This window comes from Lipotes vexillifer, unplaced genomic scaffold (assembly GCF_000442215.2).
Source record: "Lipotes vexillifer unplaced genomic scaffold, Lipotes_vexillifer_v1.1 scaffold168, whole genome shotgun sequence".
Lineage (NCBI taxonomy): Eukaryota > Metazoa > Chordata > Mammalia > Artiodactyla > Lipotidae > Lipotes > Lipotes vexillifer.
Genome location: NW_006773947.1, coordinates 2,058,295 through 2,077,135, shown reverse-complemented (window position 1 = coordinate 2,077,135; position 18,841 = coordinate 2,058,295). Strand labels below are relative to the sequence as shown.

The window sequence follows — 18,841 nt, the reverse complement described above, 5'->3', positions numbered from 1 at the left end:
CTACTGAATCTTAAAGTTCCTTCTCCTGAGAAACACTCAGTCACCAAGCTGGGTACTTCACGGTGAGGTATCTGCCCGAGTCATCTGCTCGGGCTGTACTTACAGAGCTGCCCATGTGGGAGAGCGCCTCTTCTGCCCGTTCCATGCGGCTTCCCTTCGTGCTCACTGTGAAAGCTCTCGTGATATGGCTGCAGAACTCCACGGAGATGCCACAGCTCTGAAATAAAGTGCTTCCTTTACAACTGCCCTTCTCCAGTTAAAAACAGTAAAAGCAACCACCCCTTTCCCGGGATCTGTGGTTACCAGGGCACCTGGGAGGTAAAGGAGCCCGGAGCACCCCCTCTAACTTACAAGACAAAGCTCCCATCACACCAACTTAAACTGTCCCAGGAAGCTTGTGGAACCCTCCAGGCACAGTTTCCTCCAGCAGGTCTGCCTCTATTAGCGGGAAGCAGCTGAAACCTCTCAAGGTCCCCCCAACCCCCAGCCAGCCAGCACACTGTCATTTCTTTAGCTGGGCTTCACTACCACTCCCCCTGAAGCCACGTTCATTTCGTATCTGAAGAGCAGATGCACTGTGTCTGTTTTCTGTTAATACTTTCTCAAATGTGCACGTATTCAAGACTATTCAAAAGCACCTGGCAACCACATGGAAGGCAAAAGGTCTTGGTCAGAGAATTCCATTGAGAAGGGGCAGTTTTTCTAACTGAAAACTGAACATCATGCTGTCATCAGGCTACATACTTTGGCAAAGCACCCTTCAGAATAATAATTTTTTTTTTTCCGGTACGCAGGCCTCTCACTGCTGTGGCCTCTCCCCTTGCGGAGCAAAGGCTCCGGACGCGCAGGCTCAGCGGCCATGGCTCACGGGCCCAGCCGCTTCGCGGCATGTGGGATCTTTGCGGACCGGGGCATGAACCCGTGTCCCCTGCATCGGCAGGCGGACTCTCAACCACTGTGCCACCAGGGAAGCCTCAGAATAGTAATTTAAAGGCAGAATGCCTAAGCCAGACCATGACCTCATATTTCCATTGCTATACATACCACCCACGTCCAACTCCACCTGCCACTGACCCCACCTGACCATGTGCGCCAAGAGCAGGAGCTGGCCTTGATCTCTCACCCCAAGAAACAATGCACAGCAGTGACATAAGGAGTGAGGGACAAACTGAGTGGACCAGGACTCACCATAACCAAGTTGACCAAAGAAACCGCATTCAAACTGATGCCCCAGAGCCACATGACACCGAACATGTTGACCAAGATCATAGCGATGGTGATGCACATGATCACTGCTGACCACAGCTCACAGCCCAGGAGAACCACGGTCACCAAAAAGATGGCACCCAGGGACACACCGAGGTTAAAGATAGTGTCGTGAATCATGGTCAGGTACTGTTCATAGAAGACGTAGAACACACTGGAGAGGGGGAGAAGGTTCTGTTACAGCTTGTTTTTGCTTCTGGAATCTTTACTCCTCATCCTGCCACAACTGCAAAACGGAAACTACCTTGAGAGACATCCTCACATAAAACCTCCCTGTTTGTGCAAGACTCACTTCCAGCAGTTAAGCTGGACCTCCGACCACTGACACCCAAAGAAGGGCCTCCGAGATGTGTATTTTATATAAGGTTTTTGTTCATGTGCCCAATCCATTCTGCTTTATAGGCATTTACTGACAAAGAATATTCTGTGGTATTTTGGGAAAACAAGCCCTGGTCTACCCTGAGGGCTACCCCCAGGTAAACAGGGTCTTTGCAGGGCCTGAGAAGAAAATGCTTTTTCGGCAAAGTTAACCAGCTCCTCTAAGGGGTCAGGACACCCACTCCAAGAACTCCTTCCCCAGGAAAACAGGCTGTCCTCCTGCCAGGAACAGGTCCAGACTCCCTTCAATGAGATTACAGGGGTTGGGGGGAAAATCACTCGTTTCTCCTACTTTTCTATATTTTCCAAATTCAGTATTTCATAAAATATTTTCTTCATGAGGAAAAAAAAGAAAAACAATAAATGAAAAAAGAGAAACCTCCATAAAGGCACTGTCCCCAGCGATCAGTTGCCGGGCCCTCTCTGTGAAGCTGCTCCCCAGGCGCCGCGACCCGTGCCCCCAGCCTGTTTTGCAGGGTGTGAGCTCCCGCCCCGACACCTCAGTAGGTGCTGCAGATTCTGGCCCAGGTGCCGTTTCCTGAGACAGGCTTCACCTGTGCTCAGGACGGAGCCGGGTTCAGAAGGAAAGCCGAGCGTCGGCCCACTCAGCAAGGGAACCCCAGGGTGTGGGCGCTTCCCCAGGACACCCTCATTTACAAAATCCACAGGTTACCTGTATGGGAACACATGGCGATCACTTCCTTCCAGGCCCATGGTTCTGGTGATGTTGCCGGCGATGAGGCGGGCCTTTTCCATGGCGTCGATGAAGTCAGCGGAGGTCTTGAGCACCGTGTGGTAGGTCATGAAGTACGTGGCTCCAATGCCCGTGCCGTTGCCGAGGATGTTAACTGCCGCGCTGTAAGCGGCGTGTCCCCTGGGAGAAGACAGTGGGATCAAAGGCAACACCTCGTGCCGCACCTGCAGAATCTGAGCATCAAGGCTGAGTGGTGTCACCTGACCCTGGACTCAGGGATCAGACCAGCTGTCAATTTCAGGGACAGGGAAGGCCCTGAAAAGGCGCGATGAAGGTTTAGCTCATTCTTTCCCACACCGGCTTTTCTTTGCTGCTTTGGTTTCTTTGATGCGCAGCCACTACTGTTTCTGTAGCTGGTTCTGCTCACAGCCCAGTGTGTTCTGCTACAGCGTTCGCTCAGCAGTGCTGCGTAACAGGAGGCGCGAATGGACGAGGGCCCTGGAGTCAGACCGCCACGAGGTCGACCTCGGCCCTGGAACCCTGCGCAGAATTACTAAATTTGGGCTGCAGTGTCATCTGCAAAGGGTGTACCACCACCTACTCGTGGGGCTGTGTGGTAAGTCAGTGAAATAGTGTTGGTGAGGTGCCTGGCACGATCCTGGCACACAGGAGGCTCCCTGTCTGTTGCCCTCCTACGAGTTGAATTCATTCTGACTTCTTTTATGTAGCCGAGCATTCAGTCTGCCAGGAGACCAAGCTACAGGGTTCATTTCCTCTTTATTTTTAGGGACAGTCCTCCCACGGTACCTAGTCTAGGTCTCAAAACACAGACGTGAGATGTATGACTGACGGGACTCTGGTCACATTATGTATTCTTATGAAGAACAGGGATATCCAGCGTTTACCTAATGTACACCTGGACACTCACCTTCCTACCAAAACATCCAAATCCGCCCAACTCCAGACTTCAGTCATCTTTGCTATTTCTGGGCCAGAGATCCTCTTTCCACAGTAGCTGGCTGCCTGGCTAGATGGGGGAGTCAGACAGCCCATAACCTCATGTACAAACAGGCTGGCAAGAAGCACAGTGGGGCTAAAAGAATGCAAACCTTTGGAGCTTCCCTGGTGGCGCAGTGGTTAAGAATCCACCTGCCAATGTGGGGGACACGGGTTCGAGCCCTGGTCCGGGAAGATCCCACATGCTGCAGAGCAACTAAGCCCGTGGGCCACAACTACTGAAGCCTGCCTGCCTGGAGCCCATGCACCGCAACAAGAGAAACCACCGCAATGAGAGGCCCAAGCACCACAACGAAGAGCAGCCCCCGCTCGCCACAACTAGAGAAAGCCCGCGCCCAGCAACAAAGACCCAATGCAGCCAAAAATAAATAAATAAATTAAAAAAAAAAAAAGAGAATCTAAACCTTCATCCCGGGTGATGTCACCAGAGCAGAGCTGCAGTGCTCCATATGCCCCAGACACAACTGGATAAACCCTTTCACATCCTGAATCGCCTGCATCCCTCCCCACAATCTGCCCTGCCGGTGGTCTGCACAGGACTGTGTCCTTCATGCCGCCAGGAGGGGAGTGTGAGACAGAATGCTCAGGCCAGGATGGAATCGGGTCAGAATGAGGAGGAGTTTTCTTTTTTTTTTTTTTTTAAACATCTTTACTGGAGTATAACTGCTTTACAATGTTGTGTTAGTTTCTGCTGTATAACAAAGTGAATCAGCTATACATATACATATATCCCCATATCTCTTCCCTCTTGCATCTCCCTCCCACCCTCCCTATCCCACCCCTCTAGTGGGACACAAAGCACCGAGCTGATCTCCCTGTGCTATGCAGCTGCTTCCCACTAGCTATCCGTTTTACATTTGGTCGTGTACATATGTCCATGCCACTCTCTCACTTCATCCCAGCTTACCCTTCCCCCTCCCCGGGTCCTCAAGTCCATTCTCTACATCTGTGTCTTTATTCCTATCCTGCCCCTAAGTTCTCCATAACCATTTTCTTTTAAGATGAGGAGTTTTCTTTAAAGGCATTTTGGTTTCTCTGCAGGACAGGGTGGGGAGTGGCAGAGAAGATGACCCTCCCGCCCACCATTCCCACCCCAGCCCTCCCTAGCTTCCCAGTGCAAATTTAAAGGGGAAGCGGCCACACAGCTCAATGGGTTCCATGTCACTTACCCTTTGCCACACTTGGGGTTCGGGTTATCGGAGAGGAACATGGGCAGGAACCTCATGAAGTCTGCGCCCTGAGGCCTCTGCTTGCCCTCTGGAGTCAGAGGCCGGCAGCGGACGCAGGCAGGGTCAACCACTGTGCAAACAGGTTGGGGGAGCCACGGTGAGAAGGATGGGTCTCCATATTAAAACATTTAAAAATAATGATAAAGAAGTGACGGGAATTCTTTTCCTGAATCCTTCTGTTTATCCAAAAACTTCAAACACATGGTTTTCACAGTCAAACTTGAGGTCCCATCTTCATCTAACACAGGCTGTACAAATGTTCTTCCCTGAATCAGGTTTCCTGCTTTAAGGACAACCTCAGTATGTTATTATCAGAGCCCAGGATGTCCATGTTTTTATCAAGAAAATCCTAGGACAGCCTCAACACTTTTACAAAACCATATGGCAATAGTGATAAACAAAGAAAAGCACTCCCATGAGAAGCTACGGCCAGATACCAATCAAGAGAGACCAACAGTATAGTACTGTCGGGAAAAGATGACAAACCTGAAAACCAGGGTCCCCTGACCTGGGCCTTGTTCAGCCTGCAGCCCCATCGGGGGCTGGAAAGGGGACAACAAGGTATCTCCAGAGTGAACAATGGAGGAAGGGGATGATGCCAAGGGGAATGAGATGCAGCAATGGCAGACAAACAGGTGGATGTGGAGGTAAAATGCAAATGATTTTTTAATTATAATGCTAAAGTTCTTCAGAAAAGAGGGAAAGATCTGGAAAAGGATCAAGTACCCGATGCATTGCAGAACCAATCCGTGCTGTTGTAGAGCCTACAGCAAGACGACTGTGGTTTGACCCAGTCAAAATAATCGTCAATCCAGGACGAGGGAGCAAAGCCTATCCGGGTACTAGAGAAAAGGAGAGAAAGGGTTACTGATGCCCCCACAAGGAGGAAGTCTTCAGTTTTAGTTCTTTTTCTTGAAATACAAAACTTCCTTTGCTAGACCTTTTAATGCCACCCAGTCAGAAGACAAACCACATTAGTGCTTAATGGGAAAAGCTTCAGAATATGAGGTGGTAAATTTGCCCTTTAAAAGGTTTTGCTCAGGTAAAGCTAGATTCAACCCACATTTTGCAAGACAGATTCTCCAGGAAAAGCTATCTTTAGAGAGAGGTTTCAGGCCGAGGTCCCAGGCCAGGAGCCTGTCCGCGGCTGGGGTACTGACTAGTTGTCCAGCTGGGCGGCGGTGAAGATCTGCTGCACCAGCGAGTCGTTATTGCAGCCCAGGCCCCCGCACACCATGTTCTGCCCTTTCAGAGAAACGTAGTCGTGCCCTCCCTTCACAACAAAGTACACGGGCGGGCCCGCGTGCAGGTAGCGACTGAGGGACTGGAAATAATCCGTCATGTAGGAGTCCTGAGAGAGAGAGAGAGAGGACAACAGTACACAGCGTGAACGTCCTGTGCAAGCGAGAGGGGGGCTCCCGGCCGAAACGCCTCGAGCCCAGGTTCCTGACTCCCTCCATAGCCAGCGCCCCCTCCCCACCCTGGGCCCAGGGGCTTTTCCAGTTGGTCCCACCGTCAGGAGGGCACCTCATGAGGTTAAGACCGGCTGCTCACGTTCTGCAGCCATGCCCAAGGCCTGTGAGCTCAGAAGGCCCGCGCCTCACAGGCAGAGCTCTGGCGAGGTTCCTGCGATGTGCGAGAGCCTGTCAGCACCCACGTTTAGAAGCGGACATCAGCTGAACCACCCACGTGAGTATTTTGAAAAATACATTCACCATGGGCTAAATGAGTTAGAATAAAAAAGAAAGCGTCTTACATCTGGCATTGACAGAGACTGATCCAAGCCGATTTCTACTTTGTTCAGGACTGCGATACTGAATGACAGAATACCCACAAATACCGCTACCTGGAATGTGAAGTGAGTTACAGAGTTAGAATTATCATGATTAAAAACATAAATCATTTATTTATCTATTTATTTATTTTATTTATTTATGGCTGCACTGGGTCTTAGTTGCAGCATGCATGCAGGATTTGGTTCCCCGACGAGGGATTGAACCCGGGCCCCCTGCACTGGGAGTGCTGGGTCCTACCCACTGGACCACCAGGGGACTCCCTAAATCAAATCTTAAACACAATAAACAGGACCTTTATAAATGAAAAGCAAGTTTAAATGACACGCTAAGGAAACAAGGAGTCTGGGACAGTAGCCGAGGGTCATGGTCTCAATAGTCAAGCCACCTGGGTTCAAATCCTGGCTCTGCCACTTACAAGCTGAGTGACCCTGGAGAAGTCACTTAACCTCTCTTAGCTTCTATTTCCTCCTCAATAAAATAGGAAAAATAAGACTTGTAACATCAGATAATTTTGTGGATTAAATGAGAAAATTCTAGGGATAATCCAGAATTTAGCGTAGTACCCGGTTCTGAGCACAATACCAGATATTAAGTGTTCAATAAATGTTAGGTGTTACTATTACTTTTTTTTTTTTTTTTTTGCAGTACGCGGGCCTCTCACCGTTGTGACCTCTCCCATTGCGGAGCACAGGCTCAGGATGCACAGGCCCAGCGGCCACGGCTCACGGGCCCAGCCGCTCTGCGGCATGTGGAATCCTCCCGGACCGGGGCACGAACCCGTGTCCCCCGCATTGGCAGGCGGACTCTCAACCACTGTGCCACCAGGGAAGCCCACTATTACTTTTACTGGAATGAATTTACATTCTTTTATTGGAGATGTGATAGATTACAGCCGTTGGCTATATCCAGTGTGTAAACTGTACTACAAAACGCTCTTGCATGGTTACTGGGGATGAGGGACAGTGCAGGGGAGGGAGGTGGGTGACACTGGGTGAAGGTGCGGGACGAGGGTGATGGAACAGATCTATATCTTGGTGCTTACATGAATCTGCACATGTGATAAACTGACACAGAACTGGACACATACATTGTGCCAATGTCGAACTCTTGGTTTTGATATTGAACTACAATTATGTAAGACCTTGGGAGGAAACCGGCAAAGGGCAGCTGGGTCCTTCTCTGCACTACCTCTGTTACTTTCTATGAATCTGTAATTATTTAAAAACAAAACAACCAATTTAAGACAGAAACTCTTGCTTATATTGCCTGCTAAAAATATTTTATATATTTGCTTCTGCATTCTTGTGTGTACACACACACACACACACACACACACACACACTTAACAGCTGTCAGAATCCTTCCCAAGCACTCCGATTTCTTAGAAGGCATGTGACAACTTTGTCTGGGGAGAAAAAACACAGACAGGCTCCTACCACAATGGGCCGCATCCAGTCCTTAAGCAGAAGTGGAGCATAGGCGTCTCTGAAGAAGCGAAATAAGCAGCTCTCCGAGGCCTGGATGCCTGCTCTGTCTGCCGCACCCCCGACACAGCAGAGGACATCCAGCCGGTTCTTCTGGGGGGATGAAGAGGAACAGAGGTCACCCTCCAGCCGCCTCATCTAGATTCTAGACTCAAATGAAACAGGCTGCACGCCTGATGACAACTTACCTCTTGCCGCTTAATGTCTAACCCAAAGAGACTCACAAAACAGGTAATCTGAAGGAGGAAGTCAATGAGGACTGCCAACCCCGCAAAGAGAGAGAAGGTGTGCACAGCCGGCATCACGGACAGGCCTCCTGTAGGGAGAAGAGAGCAGCCACATCCTTCCCAGCTGAGGGCTCAGCAGGCCTCACAGGCACGTGCACGTATGAACACGCGGCACCAGAGCAGGCCAATCCCACAGGAAGAATCCCCCCAGTCCTCCCACCCAAAGGCACTCTGTGCAGTCTGCAGGTGTCACACCAGAACCACCTGGGGAGGTTAAAATGTACGTTCCAGGGACCGGGCCCCATCCTACTTTATCAAGACAATGGGAATTCAACCCCAATTCTACTGTTCAGAATTCTATGATCCCAGCTCTATAATTTAACAAGCTCTCCAAGCAAATGCATGCACTTTCACATTTGAGATCCATTAACACAGGCCATTTCTTATAGTACCTGCCACGCTTTAGTCCACAAGAGGGATGGTATTTCCCATCTGCTATTATATCATCCAGTCAGTCTCTCGGTTTAGTTACAAATGAGGATGCTCCAAGCGTCCTCCAGGCTAAGACTCAGAAGCTGAAAACTGGCTGCCCATGGGCCAGATATATATAAACCCATTTTAGAATTTAAAAACAGTTTTTGAAAAATAAATAGCCAATATTTAACAATGAGACTCACGGCGTCACTTGAGAGAAAAAAAATCTAGATTCACAGCATCGCTTGAGAAAAAAATTGGACCTGGCAGCACTGGGCCAGCAACACATAGATGCCTCTTGCAGATGGGACCCCAGACTCTGGGTGCCACGGTCCCCACTGCTCCTCCTGTCCCCCCAAAGTCACTCCAACCTTGAGGCCCAAGGTCAGCTGCTATATCACCAACACACTTGCACTGGTTTTTTTTTTTATAATAGAAAAAGAGGAAGTAACTGTTTTGCATCTGTATCCATAAAGAGAAACCACAAGAGCCACAGGTTTGTTTCACAGTGCACTGCTTCGTGGAAATGGGGGATGATATATGCTAACGGTGTGTCTGTGTCCAAAGACCACACCTGCGATGTCCCTCCCATGGCCCCTTGTAAGATGACCTGGTGTCCCCTGCAGGCATTTCCATTGGGACCCACGGATCGTGTGTCTTCCCTGGACTTAATGGGCGATTCTAATCAGCGTTCTCTGCAGAGGATGTGATCAGTTTTCTCTTACTACACATGCCAGACATGGGGTGGGCAGTGCCCTGCTAATAAGACTACCGATTTCTCCACATGAAAGAATACAGAAGTGCTGGGTTTTGTGCCAGCTTATTCTGGCTCCTTGTATTTAGGGAAGACTGAAGAACTTCTGCTCATTGACGAGGCTGCTTCCCAGTGAAATGTGTGTGCAGAGGCGGGGAGACTGCCTTTCGGAACAGTGGCAGACACCTTGCAAGCTAACGCCTGTGATTTTGGAGTTGCTGCTGAGAGTGCTGTGACGGGAAGGACTCTGTGGCTGTCCTTCAAGAGTGCTATTTTCAAACCCCAGCACTTGCCATGGGTGCCCTAAATGGGCAGGGGCAGGAGTCCTAGGTATCTGAACCCCAACATCAACACCGTCCTGAAACAATGTGAGAAGAAAGACACTTGCTGGAAATTCCCTGGTGGTCCAGTGGTTAGGAGGCCGTGTTTCCACTGCGGGGGGCCACAGGTTGGGGAGCGGGTCCGATCCCTGGTGGGGGAACTAGGATCCTGCATGCCGCATGGTGTGGCCAAAATTTTGAGAAATTAAAAATAAATAAATAAATAATGTAGTTTAAAAAAAAAAGAAGACACTTGCTAATGGCACCCGAGATACTGCCACCAATTTTTCTCGTGGTCCACTCTGATACTTTCCAATCACAGAACAAAACTTAAAAAAGAACGCAAAGGGTCATATACTGATACACCCAGGCTCAGCAAACCTCAGGGTTGGCAGATTCAAAGAGTAATTACCTAAGAAAAATGCTACCGTCTCTGAAAAGGACGACAGGAAAATACTTGGAGCCACTTCTCCCAGGACCCGGCCCACCTGCTGGTCCAGCGTCTCCCCTTGGAGACGTTCATCTCTCTTAAAAATAAAAAAAAAAAAGTTAAACACGCGACATTAAAGTTTCTCGATTACAATGCCACCTCTTTGCTTCTTTGGTGCTTTGTGTCAACCTGATGGTAAAAAATAATGATTAGGGCTTCCCTGGTGGTGCAGTGGTTGAGACTCTGCCTGCTAATGCAGGGGACACGGGTTCAAGCCCTGGTCTGGGAGGATCCCACATGCCGCAGAGCAACTAGGCCCGTGAGCCACAACTACTGAGCCTGCGCGTCTGGAGCCTGTGCTCCGCAACAAGAGAGGCCGTGATAGTGAGAGGCCCGCGCACCGCGATGAAGAGTGGCCCCCACTTGCCACAACTAGAGAAAGCCCTCGCACAGAAACGAAGACCCAACACAGCAAAAATAAATACATTAATTAATAAATTCCTACCCCAACATCTAAAAAAAAAAAATGATTAGCAGCATCTACTTGTGAACTTTATACAATAAAGCGGTGAGGACCCCAAACTTCTCACGTTGATTCATTTGGGATATTTCTGAAGCCCGGAGCCAGGTAACAGGTGAAAATCTAAAGGAAGGATTGAATCAGGTTATCAGGAAAATACAAGCAACGCAGGCTGCAGGTGGCTGGACCTTTAAATAACACTCCTACATGCCACTGGGTCTCTGCCCAGGTAAGCGCTACAGGACAAGGGATCCTGGGAGAACCAACGGATTGACGTCATTTTTTACATCAGTGAGTCCTGTGTTGACCTTTTGCCTTTTAGTGGCACCTCTGGCAAATCCCTCATTCTTCTACACTATATTGAGAATCATTTTAATAGCTGTTGTGCCCAAAATATTTTCTACAGGCGTGTTAGCCCTTTTTGCATACATGTTGCACATATTTTAAAACCAAATTCTCACTTTATATCTATGCCACCAACCAAAGAGAATGTTGGTCTTAATCTTCTTGGTCTCAAAATGTCCAGAACAAGTTACAGGCACCAATAAGCAACACAGAGGAACGGAAACGAAGTCTCCACGTGTCACACTCAAATACTCCGCATGGAGCTCAACAGCCGTATGTGGAGCCTGGTACTTGGTCAGACCCTGTGAGACTCTGAAATGCACCTGGTAGGTCTGGACCAGAATGAAGATGTTGTCCACTCCCACAGCCAGCACCAGGAACGGGATGACTTCTATCACAATGAGGGTGAAGGGGATCCCAATGTAGCTGAAGATGCCCAAGGAGCACGCCACCGAGCTCAGCACGATCAGGATACCCGCGATGCCCAGGGAGATTTTCGAATCCACCTGGAGATGCCACAAAGACATAAATCCTCATTTAGGGTGTTTTTTGTCCGTTCCTAAAAGGTCCTCATTTTCACCTCTTTACCTGGATATTGCCCATCTAGTTTTAAAAGTACAGTTCCCAGTTTGAGAGGAGATATGAAAAGTTGTCTAGGTCTTCCCTAGCAACATATTTTATCAGCCTACATTCTTAGGTGATGGCAAGTTAGAAAAAAAACTGGATTACGTGAGATAAACTTTAAGTTGAAGATAAGAAATACTGGAACTGAAGAAAACAGATGCCGGAAGCAGGAAATGTGACAAACAAGTAAAACACAGGACAATTTAAGGGAGTTTTGAACATAATGAATTAGGATTAAGCAGAGGCAAAAACATGCCATCACGCTGTGTACTGTCATTTCCCTCTAACACACACACACATGCACACACACACCTACACACCCCACTTACCAGAAACCTGCTACAGCTTTTGATATGCCCCAAGGCTATGGAAATATATAAAAACATGATGCCATAGCTGATTAGAACAGTGAAGATATCACTTTGACTTTCACGGTTTACTTCATCTTCAATACTTCGTTCAGCCTTAAAAGAAACGGTCAGATTTGGATTCTTGTAGTTCTTCACAAAATTAATAAACCTAAAAGGGTAAAAAGCAAAATTGTGTATTTTTAGTTAAAACTTAGTGACAACTAAGTAAGGAACTTCTTTGTAACTTCTACGACACAAAAGCCACACTTAACCCTTATACCTCATTAGGACCTTCTACACTGGCAAGTAGAGGACAGGACACTTCCAGATTACGAAGTTCCAGACACGCTGAGCTTTCCAGTGTTCAAAACAGGTTTGGAACAAGTTTAAAAACTGCTTCGTGGTCTCACTTCTTTTTCACTAAAAATGATTTCTAATGAAGTATATTATACTACAGACATATGCTCAGGGAACAAAAAATTTTAAAGTTGATACAGATGCAGTGCAATCCCTAGCAGAATCCCAGCTGACTTCTTTGTAGAAAGACAAGCTGTTCTAAAATTCACATGGAATTGCGAGGGGCCCAGAATAGCCCAAATCTTCTTTTTCAAGAAGAACAAAGTAGGAAGATTCACACTTCCCAATTTCAAACTTACTACAAACCGACAGTAATCAAGACAGTGGGGTTACCAGCACAAGGCAAGGACAGGCATACAGATCAAAGGATCAGAACTAAGAGTCCAGAAATATGCCATGTATCTGCCTTCACCTAATTTTCAATAAAGGTGGCAAGGCTATTAACGGGGGAAAGTATATCTTTTGAACAAATGGTCTGGGGCAACTGGAGAGCCATATACCAATAAATGCAGTTGGACCCTTACCTCACACCATGTATAAAGATTAACTCTTAACTCAATGGATAAAAGACCTTTTAAATTTAAGAGCTAAAACTATAAAACTCTCAGAAGAACACATAGGTGTAAATTTCCAGGTCCTTGGGTTAGGCAATGGTTTCTTGGCTATGACACCAAAAGTATGAATAACAAAAGAGAAGACACATAAATTGGACTTTACTGAAATTAAAAACTTCTGTGTTTCAGAGGATACCATCAAGAAAGGCAAAAACACAGACTGGAGAATGGGAGAAAATATCTGCAAATCATACATCTGATAAGGGACTTGTAGTATATATAGCAATTCTTATAATTCGATAATAAAAATACAAATAACCCAGTCAAATAAATGGGCAAAGGATATGAATAAACATTTTTCCAAAGAAGTTATACAAGTCAGTGCATGAAAAGATGCTCAAATTCACTAGTCATCAGGGAAATGGAAAGCAAAACTGCAATGAGGGAATTCCCTGGCGGTCCAGTGCTTAGGACTTGATGCTTTCACTGCCGTGGCCCGGTTCAAGCCCTGGCTGGGGAACTAAGATCCCACAAGCTGTGCAGTGTGGCCGAAAAAACAAAATAAAACAAAAAAACTGCAATGAGATACCACTTCACACCCACTAGGATAGCTAGAATCAAAAAGTCAAATAATAACAAGTGTTGGTGAGGTGTGGAGAATCTGAAACCTCCATACACTGCTGGGGGGAATGTAAAATGGTGCAGTCACTTTTTTTTTTGGCTGCGCCCCACAGCATGTGGGATCTTAGTTCCCCAACCTGTGGAAGCAGAGCCTTAACCACTGGACCGCCAGGGAAGTCCCATCGGTGCAGTCGCTTTGGAAAAACGTCTGCCAGTTCCTCAGAGCTACCGTATGATCCAGCAATTCTACTCCTAGATATATACCAACCAAGAGAAATGAAAACATGTTCACACAAAAACTTGTATATGAATGTTTGTAGTATTATTCCTAATAGCAAAAAGGTAGAGACAGCTCAAATGTTCATCAACTGATGAATGGATAAACAAAACGTGGTGTATCCATAGGATGGGATATTCTTCAGCCATAAAAAGGAATGAAGTACTGACACATGCTACCACTTGGATGAACCCTGAAAACATTATTCTAACTGGAAGAAGCCAGACCCAAAAGTCCACGTGCATGATCCCATTCATATAAAAGTCTGGAATAGGAAAATCTAGAGACAGAGTAGATTGGTGGCTGTGTAGGGCTGGGTGTTAGGAGGGTGACCAATAAAGGAGATGGGATTTCTTTCTGTGGTAAAGAAAATGTTCTAAAATTGACCATGGTGATGTTTGCACACATCTGTGAATATACTAAAAGCTACTGAATTGTACACTTTAAACGGGTGAACTGTATGGTATATGAATTATATCCCAACAAAGCTGTTCAGAGTCCCTGTCCTCCTCGGTCCCCTCTTCCCATTCTCTAGAGGTTATACCACAGCTAACCAGTTCCCAGGTCATTTGTTTGATATCTTTTCTAGGCGTGGATGGCATGCATAGCATATATTTGTCCAAACATGCTGACTGCAGTTTTTATTCACTATCTTGAACCATTTATTTATCTCACCATCGTTAATGACGAAATAATATTCTACTGTACCTCTCCCTACTAATATACACTCAGCTTGCTCAGGTTCTGCTGTCAGAAAATAATGCAAGGAACATTTCTGCATAGACACTTTTGCATTCTTGTCGCAGGGATATGTATTAAAAGAATGTTTATAGGTAAATTTATTAATAGATTTTTTTTTCATACCACCACCAGTACCAAGTGAAAAAAATGGCATAACTTAGATCTACTGTTGGTTAATGTAGTTGAACTAATTGTAAATGCTTTCTGCTACGGTCCACCTTCCCACAGAAAGAACAGCTTGTTTAGACCCTGTGAGCAACTCACTCTCTTTCCCAGGCCTGGGCCCTCTGGAGCTTCTCTGTATCGTTACAGTAATTATTGACAGGAAAGGTAATCACAAGGGCTGTGGCGTTATTGTAGTTTTCATCTAGAAAAGAAAAAGGTGACATCAAAAAGCAGATTACAAGCATGCAGAAAACTAGATCAATACGAGGGGAAAATCACAAGCCAGTTAGGTGCCTGGTTTCTCATGGGGCTGAAGCCTATACAAACCTGAGCTCGAGGAACACAACAGGAGATCTGGTGCCTGTGTAGTTCAGCTAGTGAAGAAAAAGGACCCTCATGTGGAAGCAGGCACAGTTGTCATTCATATCATCATTACTACACGGCACGTGCATGGTGACAATTCCAAACAGAGCGGAAAGGTGTTCAGGGAAAAGCCTCTCTCCTCCCTCAGTCCCCGTCTGTGTCTCAGCTCTGCTCCCCACACCACGGCACTGTGACTCCCTCCAGCCACGGTCCACGTGCATAAGCACAGTCTCCCCTTCCCTCCTTGTTTACACAAGCAGTGACACACTCTTCTGCAAATGCTGCTTTTAACCTCATATCCTGAGAACGCTCTGTTTTAGTACACAGAGAGCGTCCTTATTCTTTTTTCTGCTGTATGATATTTCCTAGTATAATTTAACCAATCTCCAGTTGATGGCTATCTTTGCAAATTTTTTTGGTATTATATACAGAATTACTACAAAGAATAACCTGATATTTCCAACATGTACAATGTAATTCATAGAATCAATTCTTATAAGTACAATCACAGAATCAAAAAATATGTGCATTTCTAATTTTGACAGATGCCCCCCAACTGCCCTCCAAAGAGGCCTCCTGTTTTTCATTTCTTTCTTCAACAAAATATTTACTGAGACCTACTTTGTGCCAGACATTATCTTAGAGACTATGGATACATCAGTGAGCAAAGGAGATAAAAATCTCGGTCTTCCTGGAGCTTATATTCCAGTAACCATTTATACTTCCACCAACAATGTGGTTTCCCCACATTCATCCACAAAAGGTTTTATCGAACACTTAGATCTTTGCTAATCTCTTATGTAAAAGATTGAAGTGAGAGGCATTTCACTAATTTGGAGTGAGGTTCAGCATTTTCCCCCATATAACTGAAAGCCACTTGTACTTCTTCTTTTGTTAACACTCATATGGCTTCTGCCCACTTCTCCTTTGGGTGGCTGACCTCTCTTTTCCCCAAGAGCTTTCCACATATTAAGGAAATGCTGTCTGTTATGTACACTAACTTTTTGTTTTCTCCAGTTTGCTGTTTGTTTTTTAAACTTTGTTTGTTCTCTACACAGGAATTTTAAATTCTCATGCAGTCAAATTCATCAGTGTTTCCTTCTGTGGCTTCTGCACTGTGTGTCCTGCTTAGAAATGCCTTCTCCATTTAAAAATTATTTTAAAAAATTCATCCTGCATTCTCTTCTAGTACTTTAATAGTCTCACTTCTTATATTGTACTCTTCGTTCCATTGGAATTTACTCTGGTGGAAGGAATAAGGTAGAGAACAAATTTAATCTTGATGGCTGTGGCTACCCAGCTGGTGACACCATCTTTTCCCCACTGATTAGAAACCACATTGTGTTACATAAGGCAGAGTAAAATTTAAATACAGCTCACAACTTCTCCCTTCCCACTGGATGAGAACATCTGGTTTCTTCATTAGGCTGGAGAAAAACCTTTAGGCTGCCTGTCATTAGGCTTCAGATGTCAAAGCTGTCACATGATTCATTACCCCATCATACCTAATATAATCTGCTCCAAGGCGCTGCAGGAACCAGCAAAGAGCAAACCAACTGCCTCTCCCACTATAAAAGTGTTTGAATTCTTAGCCAACTGGTTTAGAAGGAAAAAATCTATCCACTTTGTTTCTTTCCCCCCATCTCACATATTATCTCTCCCCCATTACAGATGTTCTTAACCAGACGGCTACAGACTCCACAGGGGCTCTCTCAACGAGTTTCTTGAACTCCCTGAAACTGAGCAACATATTACATGGATGTACACAATGCCATTACTCTGGGAAAACGTCCTTAGCTGTCGACAGCTTTCCCAAGGGTAACCTAAAAATGGCTAACACCACTTCATTCAAATGCACAATAAAACCCAAGGCCAAAGGAGATACTATATTTGGGACCCAATATACTGGGTAAATAATAAGAGCACTCGATTGATGAAATCTTTGTAATTACCACTTGACTGTTAATGACAGAACCAAGACTACCTTATCTAGCAGGAAAAGTAAAAGCTTCTCTCACCATCATAGCCTCCTAACACAAGCCACGGGAACACTGGTCCACCAAAGGTCCCCAGGCAAGGATCGTGGAGCAAACTGGTGTCATTCAGGGAGGCGGGAGCCCTGCCAAGAATTCAGAAAACACCACCCAATTAGAACAAACTTAAGACGTCACAGAGACCTAACTGTTTACGCAGCAGTCATGAGGCGGATTAAGAATGTGGGCCTGAGCTTGGTTCCTTGGATGAATAATAACAGTTCAGTAGTTGCTTTTGGGAGCTCAGAATCACTGAGAGGCAGGCACATACAGTGCAATGTGGTTGATGTCACCTGGTGCACAGAGGAGGGGGCCGCTAATACGTGGGGAAAACGGCCACCATGAAGAAAAGCACCGTACAGGCCAGGCCAGGTCTCTAAGGCTGAGGCGGGATTCACCTGGGAAGGAAGAAGGGAGGGCTTCCACACACCACACTGGCGGGAAGAGAAGAGCGTGAGGACAGGTACAAGAAAGGACAGAGTGGACGGTGGCCTGAGGGACCACAGTAAGTCCTGGGTCCAGAGCATGGGATACCCATGAAGGGGGGCCTCCCAGGCAGGGGGTGGGGCTAGGAAGGAAGAGGGAAGCAGTGGAAAAAAGGGGTAGGCGCCACGCTAAGCAGTTTGGATTTTTATCCGGTAGGCACTAGGGAACAATCAGATTTGGGGAAAAGGGAGGTCATGAGCTGTTTGACAAAGATAACTCGGGTGGCAAAGCGGAAGGAGGTCTGGAAGTAGGAAAGAAAGAAGCAGGGAGACCAGGCCAGGGACGCCAGCAGTGCAGGAGAGACAGACAACCGGTGACAGGGAACCAGCATTTCAGCACAGAAGTGAGGCGGACGCTGGGCACATGTGAAGGTCCTCGTATATAATGTGAACCATCGCCCTTCAGCGCTGAGGGACAAGGGATGGGCTCAGGTCCTGGAGGTCAGGTCACTGCTGGGGGCGAACAGCAGGGCTGCAGGGCTGCACAGAAGCTGAGTCCTGTCAACCCACACATGTGGGGCTCTGCCGCCACAATGCGGGCTTGAGGGCTCATGCTGAGGTTAAAACCCACAAGAGCTACGTGAGGAAGAGTCCAGGCATCCCGTAAGCAGTAGGTGTTGATGCCATCACGTGATGCGGGGGGGAAGCAGGAGGTCTGTGCTTGGTTCTGGGCCAGCCGGGCTCCTGCAGGGCCTGCATGCCCCCAGGGGGAACAGCCCAGGGAAAGGTGGAGGGTGAGGAGGGAGCTGAGAGCTGGGGACGCAAAAGCGGAACCACAGACAACACACACCCCTGCCGCGCAGGAGAGGAGGTGCTCACAGTGGTGTTTCCACACCTGTGTGAACCACGCTCCCCTCGGGCAAAACACCCATCTTATGCGTCTCCCCTGCGGCCAAAGTTCTGTTGATTTTTTATTTTGTAAAACAGAGAGAAAATAACATTTTTCTTTACATATTAAAGTTAAATAATACTGAACCTTTTTTTCCAATTGCCCGTGGCTGCCCTGTACCACTTGTCCTTCGGAGAACACTGCTTTGGGTACACGGGCTACACTTATTGTTTCACGGGCTTGTGTTTATAGATGTGACATCCTGAAGAGAGTAAACACAGCCCAACCATCTAAAGTCAGTCATATTCCAGTAACAAAAAGAGACGGAACTTAAGGTCACCAAACCAGGCCAGAAGCTAGAGCAGTTGGCTGGCAAGATGTGGTTAATTGAGCAGCACGTTCACAGGTGACAAGGAATAATTTCTCTGCTTCCATCATGAAGAAACAGCTAGGGCTTCCCTGGTGGCACAGTGGTTGAGAGTCCGCCTGCCGATGCAGGGGACACGGG

The 18,841-nt window shown here is 46.9% G+C and overlaps 1 protein-coding gene across 1 annotated transcript in view; it reads right to left on the bottom strand.

The window, feature by feature from the left end:
• The window catches only part of NPC1 (NPC intracellular cholesterol transporter 1), a 49,758-nt gene that overhangs the window by 1,672 nt on the left and 29,245 nt on the right, over nucleotides 1-18,841 (bottom strand). The window contains exons 11-24 of the mRNA XM_007448620.1: nucleotides 17,005-17,105; nucleotides 14,723-14,825; nucleotides 11,888-12,077; nucleotides 11,258-11,440; nucleotides 10,052-10,166; nucleotides 8,053-8,180; nucleotides 7,817-7,957; nucleotides 6,341-6,430; nucleotides 5,745-5,935; nucleotides 5,311-5,426; nucleotides 4,525-4,654; nucleotides 2,318-2,518; nucleotides 1,189-1,420; nucleotides 104-217 (exon numbers count right to left, since the gene is read on the bottom strand). Coding sequence (XP_007448682.1) covers nucleotides 104-217; nucleotides 1,189-1,420; nucleotides 2,318-2,518; nucleotides 4,525-4,654; nucleotides 5,311-5,426; nucleotides 5,745-5,935; nucleotides 6,341-6,430; nucleotides 7,817-7,957; nucleotides 8,053-8,180; nucleotides 10,052-10,166; nucleotides 11,258-11,440; nucleotides 11,888-12,077; nucleotides 14,723-14,825; nucleotides 17,005-17,105 — 2,035 coding nt within the window. The remainder of the gene's footprint in view (nucleotides 1-103; nucleotides 218-1,188; nucleotides 1,421-2,317; nucleotides 2,519-4,524; nucleotides 4,655-5,310; nucleotides 5,427-5,744; nucleotides 5,936-6,340; nucleotides 6,431-7,816; nucleotides 7,958-8,052; nucleotides 8,181-10,051; nucleotides 10,167-11,257; nucleotides 11,441-11,887; nucleotides 12,078-14,722; nucleotides 14,826-17,004; nucleotides 17,106-18,841) is intronic.